Below are 17827 nucleotides of genomic sequence, written 5' to 3'. Positions count from 1 at the left end.
GATCACAGAAAATCTTTACTTAGATGTTCTATTCAAGAAGATTTTTTCTGGTATTCCTGATAAAATTCCTATGGATTTTTCCTTTGGATATATGCTGAGGTTCTAGCAGAAAGTAAGTTGAATTGTGTCACTGCTTTGTTCCTCTTAACCCAAAACATGTATGATGGGAATGGGAAGAGATAGCTTTAGACATGGGTGTCGTGTCTAATAGTCATTTAAAATAAAAAAAGCCCACTGTGGGTTTTGCTATCATTAAAATAAACCTAAGTATCATCTTGACTACCAGGAGAAATCAAGGTTTGAGGGATTCTTAAATTTACATTACTCATGCTTAATAATCGTAAGAAACCTTTCTGTGGGAGGGAGATTTTTTGTTTTGAAAAACAACAAAAAAAAGGGAACTTGTAGTACAAGTAAACACTTTCTCAGTTTCCAAACAGAATAACTAGAAAGTACTTAAAGAACCAAGCTAATTAGTACAGTACACGCAGGGGAAGTGGGGATGACAAGCTGCTTTGGTATCTCGGTTTAGCTCCTAAAAACAACTTTTGTATTTGTGTCAACTTCAGCAGCTCCCAGCGTTTTGCTAAGCCTTTAGTATGACTAAAAATGCCTGGAAACACCATTCCACCGACACATTACCTCAAATCACCAAGACATGAGTTTATTCTACTACAGCATGGCGGTTTGCCATAGTATTGCTCAAACTGGGTAATTTCTGCTATGGGCTGAAGATCAGTCGAAGAAACTGGAAGCCAAAGTCTTTGTCACCAGGCGCTGTGAAGTGCGTGTGTCCGTCTGGCATTACCGGCCACTCTCTGCTTTATTAGGCGGGGGGCTTGCTGCAAATGAGGTAAAGCAGAGCCACCAGGAAACCAGATGAAAAACTGCTCCACTTGTCCAGGAGGGAATTATCTGTCTAGCTTCTGGTGCCTGAGAAGGGGCTGGTTTGATTTTTCACAGAAACAGCAGGAAAAGAACAGAAAAACATCAGCCTCTAACAGAGATGGCATTTCTCAGAAGACAGATACACACAACTGAGCATCATGCCTAGAAAAAGCACAGTTAAATCAGAGCGGATGTTCATGTGGTGAAAGGTATATTAGTAGACCTTCAAAAATCATGGGAGTGTCTAATATCAACACCCAATTTTAAACCACATATAAAACAAAGTCTGGCTAGACGGTCAAACTTCAGGGAAAAAAAAGCTTCTAGCAAAACCAGTCTGTCCTAGTTCCAGCGTTTCCAAGGGTGAGAGGGATTAATTCTGTTCATTAATCAAGTTATCTGTAGGGCTCTGAAATAGTCCATTCCTCAGAGAAAGAGTCCACAGAAATGTAAAAACGCATTACTATAATTATGGTGTTTGATTTCCTTGATAAACTGTGGATCTTATTCTGCTTAAATCCTATTAAAAAAAGGAATTGCACCTGCTTTTTTTTCCTTAGAGTTAGAGCCATTAACGCTCCAGGGACTAAAACACCAAAATAAAATCACTGCATTCTATGACATTGTGGAGGAAAAACTGCAGGAGCAAAAGCTACTTATGTTAGCATAAAAAAACCAAGCTGGCATTTGGTAGGAAGAAGCTCAAATAGGTAATATCCAGGAAATGTTGAATGCTGAATGTTGCACGGAACAAAATACATAAAAAAAACTCCGAATTCAATGTGCCCACCTTAATTTTTCTCTCACTGGCAGGCAGGGTTTATGTAAATAAATCCTTTTGTTTTCAGTCAAATTGTTACATAATCGATGTTTCATAGCTGAGGATTGTAATCTGGTGTACAGTCAGTTAACAAATAGTAAATGCAGAGGTATGTTACGTGTGGGAAAGATCCAAAATCCAGTCCACATTCTTCTTTGGAGTTTATTGAAGCCTGGCTTTGGACCAGGCTTGATAATAAGAACTGTATGAGAAACAGTTGTAAGACTGATATTTGAATGCTATAAAATCACTTCTAATTACTCTGTGTTAAAATTGAGTTGTACTTCTCTAGGTTTCAGCCCTGAAGTAGGATTTGTTCAGCTGACTGGTTTGTACCCACACTCAGCTTTTCTCAGTGGGAATCTCTGAATTTGAGGGGTTGCTCGGGACACCTAAGTAACACATCTCATGCATTTGCTTTTTTCTTACCTAACATGTTGCTTATTGACACAGTCTTTGGTGAGGAATAAGTTGTGGACCAATACTCATGTGGTTACTGTTTATGGCATTTTGAGCTGCCTCATTTCCTCTTAGGAAGAACAATATCATACGGGACTGAGCCTATATTGGCTGCAATTTCCATATGCATAGCGTGGGCAGTGGACTTCACATTTCGGAGTGCATCAGGGTACAGCGAAAAGTCACTTTTAAAAAAAATTAACATCAATAGGATTTTAAGCTACGACAACGGTAATATCTTTGAATGCCTGCACTGCTAGGTAGAGAGAGGAAAATAAGTCTGGGAAACTGGGATTCTTGTGTAACTACATTGCAGTGGAAGTGGCATCGCAGCTCCTTTGTGAGAAAATTAGCTGAAGCACCTCAGACGTGTGTTGTCTGCAAGGGAAACCGGCTGTAAGAAGATAGCTGTTTTCTGGAAGTTCATCTGTCTCTTTTAAGTCCCTTGTTGGAAGATGTAGTGCCTACGTCTGGCTGCTTAACTAGCCCACAGTAACCACGAACGGATACAGGTTTCATTTTGAAAGGGAACAAAATAGACTAAGTGAATTTTTAATCAAAGGATATTTGGGGTTTGAAATCGGGGCATAAGGAAGAAGGATAGAGAGTGGCAAATCCCTTGATAGGCTACCTGTAAAAACTTTCCATCAATCATCACTAGCTCCTTAAAAGTTTAACCTGAAAGTAAGAGCCTTTAGAAATATAAGTACTGCATATGAGAGAAGAAATAGAAGTTTCTCAGGAAGATTTAGAATAGCAGATTAGAATACATTTCCCCATAAAGACACAGATGACAAAAAATAGTACTTATTCTCCTCTTTACCTCTCAATCTTTATCTGAAACCTCCCAGTCTTTATCTAAAATACTAGACAACCTGTTCATATGCTGTAATTTGCAAACAAAAGAAGTTGGTTTTGTGAGAAGGTTTCAGACTTGATTCTTAAATTCCTTTTACTTATCTGTCAATGTTTGATTTTAAGGTTAATTTGTGGATTTTCTTGGTTTGTTCTCACAATAGCAAGACAATTGCTTTATATTTTAAAAATGTTTTTGTAAGTCTGTAATAAACATTTAAGGGCTTTCAGTATTTCATCTACCTACTAAAAGCATCTTTAAATTAAACTTCTGTGTGTTCACACATGAGAAAATTAAGAAAACAAACAGAACTACATTAATTCATATACTTACAGAGAATGGAGTAAAAGTTCCTTGTAAGAGAAACATGGAGTTACATTTTGCAAATATTCATTGCAGAGTTTTTTATTACAATTCATTGCAGAGATTCCTTTTTTTCCAGAACGAGCATGCCAGTTTTACATTTGATGCCTGCTTCTTTTCTTAGAACTATTCTACATATAATTTTTGGCTAGAGATTATCTGTATCCAAGTAAACAGTATTAAGAATTAATTCATTCCAGTACTGCTAATGGTTACTTTTATTATGAAAACAAATGTAAATGTATAGGCACTACACGGTCACTTCAAACGTCATGCTCTAATATGTGTTTTGAAACTTTCTGTACTGTATTTTACCTACATGCTGGATGTGCCCTTAATAAAACAATAGTTTTAAGAAAGTTCGTGACAAGTGTCACCTACTTTTTATATTCATTGCTCTCTTGGAACTGTGTTTAATTTAAAGCTTTTACTGTTTATATGAATGGGAAGTTATGAAATATCAGAGTAATCTGACTGGCAGTCCAGGGGCTGACCCCAGGCAGTGGCACACTTCAGTCCTGCCTGTCATCTTTTCCCAGGGCCATGAGGAATTGCTTTTGGAACAGCAAATGCAACCTGGACCATGCCAGCCCCCTCCCCAGCCAGAGTCCAGCTGCTGTCAGGAAGGTGAGAAGCCTGTGGGTTCCTCCCGGGGTTCAGTGCAGCTGGATCTGCAAATTGGGCAGCCTTCCCGCACCAGAAGTGTCCCCTCCTTGGCATCAGCCCGATTCTCAGCAGCAGGTTCAGGAGAGTGGGCTGGCAGCATTTGGGGGGGCCGTGCATGCCAAGGGCCGTGTACTGGGATGAAGGTGAGGAGGAAGAGGAAGGGAAGGGAAGGGAAGGGAAGGGAAGGGAAGGGAAGGGAAGGGATTGCTGCATGTGAAGGAGGTGGATGGCAGTGGCTTGCAAGACCCTCATCTGGTCCTCAGGCCCCTGAATTTCGGCCACACTTACTTACATTTTAATAGTGTTTTCAAGATCCTTCACGTTCAGAAATGTTTTCTGTGCTGTTTTTCTAAAAATGACAGACAACCATATAATATATGTTCCTTTTTTCCATCTTCATTTCAGAGGTCTTGTGAGAGATTTAACCAATTAGATGTGTTTTTAATAAACAAATCTAAAGGCTCATATTTCTTTTCTTTTGTCCTTAAAGTTGGAATGCTGTCCTACAGACAATTGAAAACAGCATAGTCCTAATAGATTAAATCTGGTTGCACGAGTTTTAAAAAACACATTTTGGCTCTTGTTATCAGCAGAAACAAATTAGTATGTAGAAAACAAAGAAAATATGTACATGCTAGCATAGAGCTTGACTCTAATTAGCATAAAGGCCCCTCTCAAGAGCTTTTAAAAAATCTTATTATACTTGTGCGGTGTTTCTAAAAAGATTCAGGACTTTTAATTGAGTTTTTTTAAAAGTGTATGGTTAATTTAAAAATCTGGCATTCTGATCTGTAATAACCCACATGTAAAAGAGAAAAGCATTGTCAGAAGAGATGCTGCTTAGCTTGGTTCCCACAGATTTGGACTCGCCACCCTGAATTCAGCAGTTCACAAAACTGTAGCCTGAAGACTACCGGTGATTCCCCAATCCACAGAACCACACTGAATATAGTTTTAAGTTAAAAGTCTGATGATAATGCTGTAGCCTCTGATAAATGTGCAGGATGAACAGTGGTCTGTTGATCTAAAAGTTTCGGAAATGCTGTACTAATCTATGTGTTTAGCTAAGGTTAGCTTTCAGATTTGAGCACATTTAGTAGGGAGTTGAGCTGAACCCAAACTGACTAAAATATTTTTTTTTTCCTAAAACTGTAACGGAACTGAACCATTCTTTTGAAGTTTTGTTGAACTTCGACCAGAACTGAACTGGAACAACTTTAGTCAGAGTTGAACCCAAACAGAACTGAAATGCAAAGTTTAAGGGTTTTATTCCTTGGATGTAAGGCATCACCTGTGTGCATCCTTATTCTGTAGCTGCAGGGTAAATGCAGAGCATAATCAACAGCTGATTTGTATTGCAAAAGATGAAACACTAGTAGTGCATTTACAGTTTCCATTAGTCAATTTATATTAAAAAGAAACGTCAGATTTTCCATTTAATCAGACTTAGACCTCTGCTGTCATCCTCATCCTTCCTATGCTTATCTATTTTCTTTTTGCCACTTTCTTTCTTTGCATGATGTCTCTGTTTAGCCTGTAAGCAAAGACATGATTGAATGCTGGCTATACTTAAGACAGCAAGACTGTAATCATTTACTTCAGTGGGAATCAGAGTTGCTAGATACATACCCATATGTTGTTAACTTTCTAAGATCTCCTTGGACCATATAAAACAAATAGCCATAATTGCCTGATCTGGCAAAAAGATACAGTAAATGCAAGTGATGCAATTGCTTGTGTTTATTTTCGATTTTAAAATGTAGGTACATTATCTGCAATTAAGTACAGCTGTCAGGATAACAGTGATGTGATACTGCAAGTCTCCAAGTTGGGTCACGCCAGTTCTAGATATAACACAGTTCCTTAGATTGTGATTATATCTGAAAAAAAGAAAAGAAAAAGAAAAGAAATTGAAAATAAGAAGTATAAGAAGTTAAGAAAGGAAACTTTCAGGAGCCATGCATTCTGTGCTAAAGAATGATCATATAGATGATCTGTAGTGTCCTTGGCTCCCTGGTGTCAGTCTGCATTGCTTACAAATGTTGCACTTTCTCACAGCCAGTATTACAAACTTTCCATAAGGTATGAAAATTTAAAAAAAACCTCAGTTGTACTTTGGTTACAACAGCAGCATACTTCTTTTTGGTTAGAATTGCTGATGACGACTTACTGTGTGGTTTCCAGTGTATCTTATTAATGTCACAGTAAATATTATGTTAATGCATTGGTTTGAAACAACCAATAGTGGTATTTAAAATTTTTATGTCTGTGTTCCTAGAAGACTAACATGTGTGCCTGAGGCAAAAATATTTACCTTGGTTTAATGGGTGTGTTGGTATGAGATATTGTTTTTCAATTATCTAAAACCAATTTAAATCCCTTGTATCAAATTATTTATCTGGAAATAATCCTAAATAAATGGGTATGGTCAATTAAACTAACACATTGTTTTAAAATTGCCTAATAGATAGCATTTCTGCAGAAACTGTCCACACAATAAGATATATATAATTTCTTTAAACATTTCTTAAATCCAGTGTACATCAAACTTTGCCTTTTAGACTGTGACTCTCATTCTGTGTCCACATAAATACTCAACTTTGCTGTCAGCCATGGGAAAATCAAAGGGAAAGGACGTAAACTTTCTGAATGTCAATAAATGCATCTTCTTATGCAAAATCCTGAAGGTAAATACAATACTGAACAAATGCAGCATCCTAGCTCTACCAGTAATACTTTCAGTTGTATTTTTCCACAGCAAATATTTCCTGGGTACAGTATCTAACAAGGGCATGTAAAGGTTTCCATAAATAACTTCAAGTATACTTAAATCTGTATGCGTAGTCTAAACTGAATGTACACATAGGGTTCACATGGTGGCAACATTTCTAGCAGCAGCTGTAGCAGCCACCTTTTCTGGTTTTCCAAAGGGCAGGCATTAACAAGTTGACCAGACCACTGCCAGCTCGCTGTGGCTGCCTGCTACTTCAAGGTAGCGCTTTCCAGCCCTGCAGGGTCTTTTTTCCTTCATCGCTATTGCCGTCCCCAGGCACTAAAGAAAAGAGCCGACATCGCTGAAACCCCTGTGACACTTGACACCTACACTATGATGGAAAGAAGTTCTGCAATGACATGGGATGGGAAATGACACTTATTCATTGCAATAGATCTGTGAATCAGTTTTCTCTCTTCTGTAGTACTTTGGTTTCAAATATTCACATAAAAGGAGCTATTGAAAGTGATGTTTTCATATTCAATAATACAAGAAAAAGCCTTGAGGACATACTGGATTGTGCATAGCACATGAAATGTGGTAGAAACAGGCTGGACCTCACCTAACTAAATGCTTTTCAGATATGAAAGTTTCATTTTTAGGCTGTTCAGATGAAAGTAATGAAACCAAATACATACAGTATTCAATACAGTATTGCTGTATATTTGAGATAATATCAGCATCTGAATGAGGTTTGGCTTAGCATATGCTTGCAAATAGGAACCAGCACCCATACCGAGTAGTGGGATCACCTGTTTCTAATGTCACAAAAACTCCATTTTTGTAAGTTTATTTTAGATACAACTCTTCCACTCTCTAAAGAATGTCCAGATGGCAGGAGAACAGTGGTATTCAAGATGTTAACTCCTGGAAGTGAGCCCTCCTCACGGAAATACCTTCTCATCACAGCCCCTCTGTACATGAAGCTGTACTGAGTTGTTAGCACAGGAGCCTGAGCCCTCATTTTACCCCAGCTGGTTGCAGGGCCCAGTCCCGCGAAGACTTACCCCAAGGGTTTTGCTGCGTGCGTGCAATGGGGCCACATCGCCTGAAAAATGTTGTAACCATGCAGGACACAAGCCCATACTGCTCAGAGGAGGCTAAAGCTCATGCAGAGCTGGCCTCGAGAACGTTAAAAGCCCTATTCATTTTTTCTTGTTGCTTGTTGCAATGTCTACTTCTTAATTTTTTTTCCCTTGATGGCTCAAATCAGCCTTGGCATAGAGGTGGTTTGGCTGTCTGTCTGCAGTGCTGAAGCCTCTAACTTACTATCATTATAGAGGAATGCTCAGTTTTTTTTCCCCCCTTGGGAAAAGAAGACATTAGAGCAGCAGGCATAGCTGATTTTAGGGTCTCCCAATTCTGCTCCCGTCCGAAAAACAAAAGCCGAGCAAACAGCTCCTGCTGAGAGGCTCCGCGGCCCTCGGCGCACCTCTCATTTCAAAAAAAACCAAAAACAACAACAACAAAACAACAAAAAAAAAACCAAAAAAAACAACAAAAAAAAACAACAACAAAAAAGCCGCCTCTGCGAGGACAAGCAGCAGCACCGGGCAGCCCTCCCCCCTGACCGGCCGTCTAACGGACGGACTAACTGACTTAACGGACGCTCCGCGCGGCGCGGCGCGGCGCTGCCCACAACAAACATGGCGGCCCCTGCCCGCCCTCGCCGTCAGCGGCCCTTCCTCGGCGGCGGCGCCGCGAGCCGCGGCCGCTTCCGGCGAAGCCCGCTTGCCTGCAACAAAGATGGTGCTGCCCGCGCCGGCTCCGCGGGCGCCGCGCATAGCTCCCGCTTCCCTCTTGTAAGTACGGGGACAGGGCGGAGGGGCCCTCGCTGCCCGCGCCGCCGCCGCCCCCCTCTCCGCCCCGCTTGTGGGGAGGAGGGAGCCGCGCGGGGCCGGCGGGCGAGGAGAGCCCGCCCCGGGGCCTGGCCGACGGCTTCTCCTCCCCCGCGCCGCCGCCTCCCCCCGCGCCGAAACGTCCGAGGGGGCCGGGGCGGGCGCGGGTGGCGCGGCAGGGCCCAGAGCCGGGGCCGGGGCGGGGGAGAGGCGCCTCCCCTGCATTAACTCTGCCCCGCCGCCATCCGTCCCTCAGTCCTGTCCGCACCTCAGTTGTAAGCAAAACTTGGGGGTTTTTTCCCTTTTTTTTTTTTTTTTTTTAATTTGCGGGCACGCCGCGAATAACCCCGGCGCTCACGGGTTTGATAGGGTTGGCCTTCTCCTTACCGAGGAGGCAGGCATAGGCAGCCTTGTCCCGTTGGCGTTTGGGAAAGTGGCAGCCTTTGGCATTGGGGAAAGCACAAACGTGTTTCTAGCAAAAACTAACTAAATAAATGATGTTCGTTTTAGGGTCAGGAAGTTTTTTAGATCCAGGTTTTTCGAAAGTTTTATCCCCACTCTTGGAAAGATTTCTGCATCAGTGGATTCAGAAAAATCCAAACTTGTCCATGTGAGCATGGAAATAAATCAAGGATTGTGCTCATTCATCATCGTGACAAGGAGATGCATTTCCTGAAGTTTGCATCAACAATGAAAAGATACATTTTTGGAGCGTACCTGGGGAAGGTTTGAGCTGCGTCATCCTTTCATTTTTGAAGCAGAAGTAAACTGGAGTCTCATATTTTTGCTTTCCTTCTAGCACCTGTATTACCAGAGAAAATTATCCTAGTGCTTGACTCTGGATCCTTAGATATAGGCTGAGATTGAAATTAGATTTTTGCTGCATTAAACTCTGGCTCTAGAGCATTACACACCAAAATCCTGATAAACTTCCACGTCTGGCTGCTTAGTTCCCAACTCTGAACCAGCCCTTTCCTCCTCATGGTAAACACACATAAAGAAATACCTAATCTTAAAAATAACCCAAAACTTTAAATATCAAGAAACCCTATAACTGTGACCTCTGTGTTAAGAGGCCTGGTGGACTTTAAAACCTTGGTTATGCTCACAGTAATGTCAGTGGGCCAAATGCCTGTTTCAGCAGAAATTCTCCTTTCAGATTCATAACCGTAAAGGCATTCTTCAATGCAAGAAGGTGTAGACAGAGGTGGTTTTAAAAGGCCTTAATTTTGAAAAGTGTTGACCACTTGGGCCAGTAATGAAGAAGGGGAACTGAAATGTTTTGAACTGACTGAGGACTCAGTGTTCCCTGTTCAGTGCATGGGTGAGCCTCTTAGATGAGCCTCATGACAAACGACGCAGCATGTGAGACGGCGGTGTTTCATAGTGTCAGAAACGGTTTCCTGCCTGGGTTTAGGTAATTCCCTCAGAATTGTGGCTAGATGCCTCCCTCAAATTGTGCAAGCACTTTATCAGCTCAAGGGTGGTCAGGGAATCCCCCCAGAAAGGGGAAATAGTGGGAATCTGCTTCCTAAATTGTATCTGGTTTTGCTTTAATCTGGTGATTGCTCCCAGTAGTGAAAAAGTATTATATAGAGACCAGAATCTGCAGTTTCACCCATCCAAAATGAGCATCCTAACATCAGCCTAGAGAATCCAGTCTCATTTGCTGTTCTTCTGTCACCTTGCCTGCACTATCATCTCTTAATGGAGTTTGACGCAGTCTGAACTGTGCGTAGCAAATTAGGCTTTTTTAAGAACATCTGTGCCAGGACAGCTGTTGTTTGATCCTCAGATGACCCTAGACAGAAGGCAGGCATTTCAAAATTCAGTTCAGAATATCAGAAATCTGCTGGCTAGCTCGGTAAAGATGCAGTCCTCCTGAGAAGGTGCCCTCTAACATTGCTTTCAGCACTTGGGGAAAGCTTTGTCAGAGAGTGGCTTTATCACAGGGTGTCAAACATGGGGTTTTTCTGTCTCTCTCTTTTGGCCATAAGCTCTTACATTCTGTCCAAAATGCTGCTTAGGGGCCTATATATTTTAACATCCAAGCCATTTAGGCGTGTCCTTGATGGGGCCTTGGAAGTCAGTAGGCATCTCTGACAATTTAAAGGCATTAGCAGGTTTCCTACAAAAGCTTTGAAAATCTCAAATTCTCCCTGTATCTTCAAGCTGAAGTACGGTTTCTGCAAGGCCCAGCTGTCAGAACAGCAGCTCCTAGTTTAATTATCAGAAATTCTCTCGGTAATCACAGATGACACGTGCTACAGTTTTTTTGGTTTCGTGATTTAGTCATGAGAAAGTATTTAATTGTATTACTCCGTCATTTTCCTTTTCAAGTGCCATTAATGGGCCTAAGGATGTGTTTGTTGTTAACGACTAGGCTAGACGTCTTGATTCAGTTCACAGCTCTGGCACTGACTCCTGATATGATCTGGGATGAGTTGCTTCGTCTCTCTGGGCCTTGATTCCTCTTCTGTAGAGTGGCTATAAAATGCATCTTTTCCAGCTTTTGTCTAGTCAGAGTGTTATTCAAGTGAAATGGAAGCTGACAGAGGGCATCCGTTTGCTTTCTATAAATGCATTAGAAGAGTAAATACCAGGGAGGGAGAAGAGCTACTTAAGCTAAAGAACAGTTTTGTCAGAAAAACAAATGCCTATGAATAAAAGATGAATAAATTTAAAATGGAAATTTGAAGAAAGTTTCTCATCATCAGATCAGTCAAGTTCTAGAACAGCTTTCCAGGATGAGTCAGGGGAGAGAACAGCTTGGTGTATAAGATGCACTTCTAGTCTTTCTAGAATTAATATGCATTGCATAAGCCAAAGCCCTGCTGACTCTGTCACTGTCACTGCTAGCAGTGCTGTTTCTATTAGTCCTGTTGCTGGTTTTCTGCTACCGCGGCAAAAGTACTGCAACAGCAATAATGTCAGAGACAGCAGTAATAGAGGTCAATTGTGCCATGTGTTTAATTTTGGGGGGATAGAGTCTCTTATGGACTGGCAAATACTCTAGCTGCTTTTGGTATGGGCCTTGACCAGTTAATGGATGGGGTTATTTGGCATGGTTGTTTGTTCCAACAAAGGACCAGTCTTCACAATGCCAAAGGTTCCCTTCCTGTCTAATACTTCCCAGAAATGGCTGCATTTTAGCTTCTGAGACAGTGAAATCTGAGCAGGAAGAAGATGGCTGGGATCACTAATAGTTTTCCCAGGTTGATGGTTCTGAGTTTGGCATTCTTTCTAGAAGTTGCCAGGTATCAAACATCACTTCCAGATGTTAAAGATTGAAGTATTTTAATCTCCATGCATGTTCCTACTCCTTTTCTCGTATTCTAGGTTGTCAGATGGATGCCAGAGACAAGTTACTTCTACGCTCCCTGCGTCTGGAGCTCTGCACAGAGGTGCTCGTGGATGGACTTGTTATTCAGTATCTCTACCAAGAAGGGATTCTCACAGACAGTCATGTTCAAGAAATAAAATCCCAAACCACCAGTCAAAGGAAAACCATGATGCTCCTTGATATTCTTCCTACTAGAGGACCAAAGGCATTTGATGTATTCTTGGATTCCTTGCAGGAGTTCCCATGGGTTAAAGACAAGTTGAAAGCTAAGCGTAAGGAAATGACAGTAGAAGATCCTGCAGGTAAGGCCAGAATTGTTATTGCTGTTGTTTTGAAGCTTGTTCTCAGCTGTAATTTTGAATGTATTGAGTGTACCGGTAATGTCAAGTTATGCATCATATAGATATGGAGCATGATACCAGCATAGGGCACAGCCTGAATTTCCTGGAAGCCAGCCAAATGCCAGGAAGCATTGCAAAGTTTGAGGAGTGAGCCAGGCTGAGTTTCTGGATACTGGGAGGCAGCAGCTTCCATAGGGAAAGGCTGCATTTGGAGGGTCTGAGATGCAGGATCCAGACTCCCTTACCACAAAAGGGGTGGACTGTAAAGAGTAGTTTTAACTAGCCGAACAGCAGTCTCTCCACAATCCATACCTAATTAATCTATGTTTTATGTATGTTTTACAGTGTTTCACTTCTGTATTGTTGATATTGGCAGGATTTTTATTTACTTGATTTTATTATGGTTTTAATAGTTTTAATTTAGTGATATCTACTAATTTAGAATTATGTGGTTTATTGTGTTTATCAGAGTGCAAATGTCTAGGATCATTACCTCCAAAGTTACTAGCCATTGCTTAACTTTAAAAAGAGCTTAGGAGCCAGAAGATTTAGTGGATGTTAGATAATCTTATTTAGTCAAATCACTTGTTTTCTGACATTTAGATGTATTTCTAAAACAGTTTTCTGAGCTTGATGTTTGCTCTGAAGTGATTTTTTTCTTTTTATGAATACACATGTATTGTTGAGCTGTTCTGAAGCATGAGGAAAAGTGCTTAAAATACATTTTTCCTGTCCTAGTAAAGATTTTTTGTAACATGCCTGAGCTGTTATCCTAATGTTACCAGTTTAATAGTGAAGTCATCCTCACTTGGGAACATTGTTTCTGAGCAGTCAGATTAACCTCTCTCCTTTCCCCTTCAAATCCCACCTGATTTGGCTTCGATCTTACTATGATGCACATGATGTGATTTTTCCAGTGTCAGTGTGTTTTGCATGAGACTCTAAACTTGTGAAGATGTGTTACTAAGAACTGTTGAACATCATGCGTGCCTACATCTGAGTTAGCTGCACACCCAAGAATGTTTTGTGAAGATCTGCTGGACAAATGTGACATTATCTTACCTTAGGACATTTTAAATGGAATATTATGACAGCTTTTCTTTCTGTTGGACCTGTGTGGAGATTGCTTTATGCTTGCTCCCCAGCTGCAGAACCAGGTAAAAAGCTTCTAGAACTTTTTGGAGAATAAATATCACGTGCCTCCCATAGGTGAAAACACTGAGTTCTCAGCACAATGCAATCTCGTGGTATCGAAAGTGTTGAAAAAGACCTTGTTGATATGACAAATCCTGTCATGCTCATGTTCTGTATTTGCCTTACAAATCAGTGTGTTTGCTAATTGCTGGTTAAGCTTTTGAATAATGTCTGCAGTTCCACAAACACATGCACATAGTCACCAAGTACACTCAAGATCATGTATTTTGTTACTAGAAAAATAGTTTCAGATGTTTATTCTTTTGATTCTCTTGTGGATTGTTTCTTCCCATTCTTGATAGTTTGTGACTAACATGCTGTATTTATGCATATCAGATTCTTTGGTTTCAAGTGGGTTGACTGTACCTGGTAATCCTATTGCCAAATCTTGTGTGTAAGCTAGAAAAGACTTACAGATTAGATCAAAGGTTACCATTATTTTTACTGTGGCAATACAAAATGTGAAAACAGGATAAGAGGCAAATAACCAAGTCAGTTTTCATATTTGTGCACGTTCTTTGGGAGTACCACCTGTGCCTTAATAAATAATGAATGCATCCTGAAATTAACTGAAAATTATGGTGATGTCGTCAGTGCTGTTTGCATGCAAAAAAATGTGGTTTGGGATAAAAAAAAGCCTCACTTTGCATTCTGAACAACAAACTTGTAAGCTTTTGTCTCAGTAGAGTGCTTGAGCATATGCTTGACTTTAAGCATGGAAAAAGCCATTGGCTCTAATAAAACTGTAAGCATACTTAAAATTAAGTACATTCTTTAGTGCCATGCTAGATAACTTAACTTCTATCTTATTGGAAACAGTTCTTATAAATGGTGATTTGTCACTGGCAATTTGTTTTAAAGAATCCATTTGTAATGAAAAGAGTCTACTATATACACGTTACCTTTTTTAAAACCATAATACTTTTAAAATCAAAACTGATTTTATGGCCTCAAGTTTTTAAATCTTTATTCCTCTGAATCATGCATACTTATGGAAATAGCCTGCCTGCTGTTCACTTGTTTGTGCGCAGTTAAAATTCTGTTTACTCAAGCAAAGTGTCCTCAGCTTTTGCAGATCTTTTGCAGGATGCGGGACTGGTGGCAAGTTGTTCCTTGAAGGAAGGCTTTATTTTATAGTCTCTTTGACTTCGGAAGGACTACATGTAGGATTTTTAAATTCAGTATTAGCTTTTCCCTATCTGAGCATGAAAACTGTGGCACCTGCACAGTGATTTTCTATGTAGGCCTTTGGATTATTGTGCATCTTGTTCAAAGAGATCAGGCTTGCTATCTTTGGTTCAGCCGAGAAGTATAGTTTGTTGGATCCCGGTCAAATAAAATCACAACTGTACTTGTTAAGAAGTTTTTAATTTGTTTTCTTCCACTAGTTAAAAAACAGAAACCAAACACAAATTTTAGGAGGAGGACAGAAATAAAAACATTTTTAGTGACATTTTCTACGAGCCCTGTAACTATGATCTGGTGGGCTGAGCAGCTGTGGAATGAAAGCCAAAGTCTGAGACCCAAACAAGACGCTGCCACTGACTCATTGTGAGGCTTTGGGCAAATTGTTTCGAGCCAGTGGATTTATCCGTTCACAACTCGGGTAACTCCGTATAATGTTCACGGAGCAGCATAGAGAGTGTCTGTAAATAAGTCCGGGATTCAACCCAGAGTATGCTGTTTGGCTGTTTGCAAATAAATGAACCTTAAAATTTTTGATATCCTGAGTTTTATTGCTGAATGTCGATTTGACTTAAAAAACATAGTTCTGTGTACTGTTATCTGCTGTTGTTACAAGCAGCTCAGAAAGCCCTAATCCTGCAGAGCACAAGCAGTAGAGTTCCCACTGGAATGCATAGAGTGACTTGCAGGCAAGTAGGGCTACTTGCATCTGTATAAATTCACCAAAGAGACCCAAGATTGCTTCCCCTTGTTTGTTTACTGTGTACATGTGACAGCCTGTTGACTAGCATCCATTTTCTCCTCTCGCTTGTGTGGTTCTGTCAGATGGTCACAACTTCAGGAATACCTTTTCTTAAGGTTGGGAAAACAAGATTACAAAACAAAAATTGTCAGGATGGAAATTCAGAGTCATGTGCTTTGGAGGTAATTATTAATGACCTAAAATAGTTCAATTTCAAGATGACAAGGTACGTTTCTTGCTTAAGAACCTAGAATAAAACAGTTCACCCTGTGCATAGTGGCCTTGCAAGACTTATAAATCATTCTAAACATCAAACCACAGCGTGAGTTTCTGCTTTTGAAGATAGAAACTTCTGCTGTGGTAAGAGTTAACAAAAGTACTGCAAGTCTATTTCATTAGGAAAAAACTGTGCTGTTTTTTTCTGCCCTAGTTCGGCTAACTTTATGCCTTTGTCAGGAGCATAAATCTTCAATATAGTATTATAATTCCTATGAAAGACTACAGCTGTTGGCAACAAAATTCCATTCTTTCTAGGAACAGCAAACAGTTACTCAATATTTTTTACACTGAGCAAAAAAATGTAAGATTTGAGGGTGTTTATCGGAATGGTTTTCTGATCTCTCTCTGCTCAGGAATTTTTTTGCCCAAGTATTATATTTCTATGTATACTATATGTTGCTATAAAATTATTTATTTCTAGAAGTGTTAGTCCTGCATGTCTTTGTAGTATAGATTATTTCTTCACAGGAAATAACAACATGCTGAGAAAAGAGAAAGAGAAAAATCTGAGATACAGTTGTTTGCCAGTGGAATTCTGCAGCAGCAGTTGCTGTCCTGGCAAACGTGAGTGAATTTGGGGCATGGAATCCCACAGGATCATCTTGAGAAGGCTGTTTTGTCACAACTAAGCAAGGGATGTTTTCTAATGCATGATTTCTTTCTTGTGGTACCTCGTCAGGAGTTTGTATTAGGGTCTTGTAGACATAAGTGAGGTGGGGGTTTTTGTCCTGTTTTGATGTGATTGGGTTTTTTCCACGGGCATGTGAGGAATGAGTGTTCTTGTATACCTATATGAAGCTTCATGTTGTGTAACATTTTGGATGCAGCATGCAAACCCAAAACAAAGCAAAACGTGCTTTTGCTGAGAAAGCATTCCTTCCTTTCCCCCCCCCCGCTCTCCCCCTCGCCTGGCCCCAGCTTTACCAAAGTCCTTTTTCCACAGCTGGGTTGTAGGTTTCTAAGAATTCTGATTCAAATGCAACAGCATTAGGGCATGGGGAAGGTTAGCATCTCTTCTTACCTTTTGTTGCCTGCTTCCTGCCCTCTTCCTATCCTGCTTCCTCTGACCCCTAATGTAGTGAGGAAACAGCCTGGTCTCTTTCCTTTTCCATTTAGATGTCAGATAGGAGAGCAGCTGATGAATTCTTTTTCTCTCTCTAAAATGGTGGACAGAAGAGGGTGGTTTTTTCTCTTTCTTCTCTTTCCCTCCCCTCTCTTATATGGTCCAGTGACAGAAGGGGGAGTTTCTTCCCGTGTTTGTCTGAAGGAAAGGGATGGGCTTAGCAGCCTTGGCCGCACTGGACTGACCTGGAGATGAAGGAATGCCCTCGTGCCATATCCCAGTGTGCCTGAAAGCTGTAGAAAATACTCTCCAGTTCTCTTGAGAGATTCAAATATATCCTTGCAGGAGAATTTCCCAAACTCTTTTCCGTATTCCCAGCTCCCCTGAAAATCGGGTGTTACATTTACGGCTTTGGCTTTGCTCCTGACCGCAGTGAGATCTGTGAAGTCTGGCATTAAAGGTCTGTGCACACACTCAATAAACAGCATGCATCATGATATGGACAAGTAATCAACTTCCCCAGTTCCACAGAGCATTCTGTGTGTACATGTCAGTTTAAATGCGTGCGAGTATGAACATAAGATCTTTTTTATAGCTTAGGGAATATTTGCTTTGTTGCTTTTTTGCCGTGTTAATAAGCAGCTGTGTTTATGCTACTCACATTTACATTTTTTGCTTTGGGAAGCCGAGATCGTAGGCAACACTGATAAGAACTGTAGTATTTCCTGTCCTGTCTCAAACTGTTTCCTTCAGATAAATTAACAGAAGGAGATAACCATAGTTAGTATCATCCTTGATGACACAGATACGTGAGGCTAATAATAATACAGATTTAATAACAGGTATAGTGTCCTGGCAATGGGAGAAGAGAACTAAATCCTGGCAAGGGAAGTATTTGGACCAGCCGTGACTGATCTCATACCAGTGCTTATAACTCTTAACCGGTGCTGCTAAGAGGAAGCAATGGTAATAGGGCTCGAGGGCTCCCTCATGCAGAGAATGGAGACATCCATCTGC

General features: G+C 40.7%; 1 protein-coding gene and 1 long non-coding RNA gene across 3 annotated transcripts in view; one reads left to right on the top strand and one right to left on the bottom strand.

The window, feature by feature from the left end:
* Nucleotides 1–5777: 5777 nt before the first annotated feature.
* Nucleotides 5778–16931, bottom strand: LOC106488867 (uncharacterized). 2 transcript variants are annotated; one of them, XR_001293302.2, is made up of 2 exons: nucleotides 16769–16931; nucleotides 5778–5932 (listed from the first exon to the last, which is right to left on the bottom strand). It is a non-coding gene; the product is annotated as an uncharacterized lncRNA (long non-coding RNA). The 2 variants fall into 2 exon arrangements; XR_010886571.1 differs by lacking the exon at nucleotides 16769–16931 and adding an exon at nucleotides 8561–8646.
* CRADD (CASP2 and RIPK1 domain containing adaptor with death domain) overlaps nucleotides 8565–17827 on the top strand; it is an 83733-nt gene continuing 74470 nt past the window's right edge. Inside the window, exons 1-2 of the mRNA XM_067312535.1 lie at nucleotides 8565–8627; nucleotides 12003–12308. Of these exons, the coding sequence (XP_067168636.1) occupies nucleotides 12011–12308 (298 nt within the window). The 5' untranslated portion in view covers nucleotides 8565–8627; nucleotides 12003–12010. The remainder of the gene's footprint in view (nucleotides 8628–12002; nucleotides 12309–17827) is intronic.

This window comes from Apteryx mantelli, chromosome 1 (assembly GCF_036417845.1).
Source record: "Apteryx mantelli isolate bAptMan1 chromosome 1, bAptMan1.hap1, whole genome shotgun sequence".
NCBI lineage: Eukaryota > Metazoa > Chordata > Aves > Apterygiformes > Apterygidae > Apteryx > Apteryx mantelli.
Note: the sequence above shows the minus strand (reverse complement) of the source record. Positions and strands in the feature narration are given on the sequence as shown.